The 1732-nt window shown below is 63.5% G+C and overlaps 1 protein-coding gene across 1 annotated transcript in view; it reads right to left on the reverse strand.

The window, feature by feature from the left end:
- SKIV2L (Ski2 like RNA helicase) overlaps positions 1 to 1732 on the reverse strand; it is an 18444-nt gene that overhangs the window by 4855 nt on the left and 11857 nt on the right. Inside the window, 3 exon segments of the mRNA XM_025192865.1 lie at positions 243 to 440; positions 799 to 964; positions 1422 to 1620. Of these exon segments, the coding sequence (XP_025048650.1) occupies positions 243 to 440; positions 799 to 964; positions 1422 to 1620 (563 nt within the window).

Below are 1732 nucleotides of genomic sequence, written 5' to 3' on the forward strand. Positions count from 1 at the left end.
CCCCAGGATGAGGCAGGAACCCAGGTGTCCAGGCTATGGAAGCCCCACCCGCTCCCAGGCTCTGCCCCCAGGCCAGCAGTGTGCCCCCCACTCCACCAAATCCCAATACAAGCCTCACCCTCAGGTTTCACCCCCTGCCAGAAGCTCCTCCCCTGTCTAGAAGCTCCGCCCCGCCCAGGCTGTCCCCCACTGCCCCAGGCCCCAAAGGTCCTATGTTTCCATACTGGGAGCCCGCCCCCCACCCTCCCGGGACCCAAAAAACAGGCTCCACTCCCATGCTGGAAGCCCCACCCCACCCAGGCTCCACCCCAACCTGTAGCGGGGGGGGGGGCGCCGTCGACTGTCCTCAAGGATGCGCTCAGCACTGATCCGCAGTGTCTTGGCCGTCACGGCCGCTATGTCACCCGGACCCAGCTGCTGCACCACGTGTCCCGCCCGGCCTGAGGGGGTGAGGCGGCGGGTAGGGTGGTCAGCCTATGGCTCTAGGACCCAGGCTCCAACTCTGCCATCCTCTCATTCACCAGCCCCTACTCCCTGCCCAGAGAACCCAGGTGTCCAGACTTCTGCCCCCATCCCTACTCTTGCCCTTCAACTTGCTTCACAGAGAACCCAGGTTTCCATGACCCCTGCTCTGACCCACCCCACACTGCCCTTCCATAACTGGGATACAACCCAGCATACAGGCAGCCCGCCTCCCCTGCTCCCAGCCCCCACCCCCACTGAATACATGCATCTGGGCTCCTAGTCATGTCCTGTCTCCCCCCACACCGAGAACCTAGGCATCCAGGCAGACCTCACCTTCTGGGAGAAAGAGCTTGGTGAGTAGCAGATCCTCAGGCAGGGGGGCTTCGGCCTCAGCCACAGGGCTGCGGGGGTTGGTGCCCTCCGCTGGGGCCCCATCCTCAGGGGGCACGTCACACAGCACCAGAGCGGTGAAGCTGCGGGCGCCTGCATCTGTCGAGACCTGACGGGGTGGGAGTGGGAAGTGTGATGTGGCTGGCTCTGGGGGGGAGTGGGGCCCCCACCAGCCACACATAACAGACCCAGGGAGCTCCAACAGGTCTTGACAGCTTGAGAAGTGGGATGTGGAAGATTATTTGGCGGGAGTGGGGGGGCCGTGCAGGACTATGGAAATGGGTCTTGGAGTTGTCCAGAGAGTACTGGTGGATTGCTGGAAGGTCTTCCAGGGTAGGGGAATGATATGCCCCTTACTGTGCCTACCTGCAGGACCAGGCCCAGGGCATTGCGGTGCACACCGTTACAGACGACAACCACGCGCCCAGGGCTCAGCGCTTTCAGCCCGGCTGCCGACGGGCCGTGCAGGACTATGGAAATGGGTCTTGGAGTTGTCCAGAGAGTACTGGTGGATTGCTGGAAGGTCTTCCAGGGTAGGGGAATGATATGCCCCTTACTGTGCCTACCTGCAGGACCAGGCCCAGGGCATTGCGGTGCACACCGTTACAGACGACAACCACGCGCCCAGGGCTCAGCGCTTTCAGCCCGGCTGCCGACTCCAGCACCTTCCTCTGCGGGGGTGGGGTAGGCCTGCTCTGATCTCCTAAAAACTCCTGAAGCCTCTAAAGCTTCCCCAAGGGCTTCTCTCTTCCCCCTTGGAGCCCCCTCAAGGGGCCTGTCCCTGCCCTCCCAGAGCCCCCCAAGCACCCCAGACCTGTCCCTGGCCCCCAAACTCTCAGATCTGCTTCTGCCCCCTGCCCCCTCCAAGCCCCACCCC

This window comes from Alligator sinensis, unplaced genomic scaffold, assembly GCF_000455745.1.
Source record: "Alligator sinensis unplaced genomic scaffold, ASM45574v1 scaffold184_1, whole genome shotgun sequence".
Lineage (NCBI taxonomy): Eukaryota > Metazoa > Chordata > Crocodylia > Alligatoridae > Alligator > Alligator sinensis.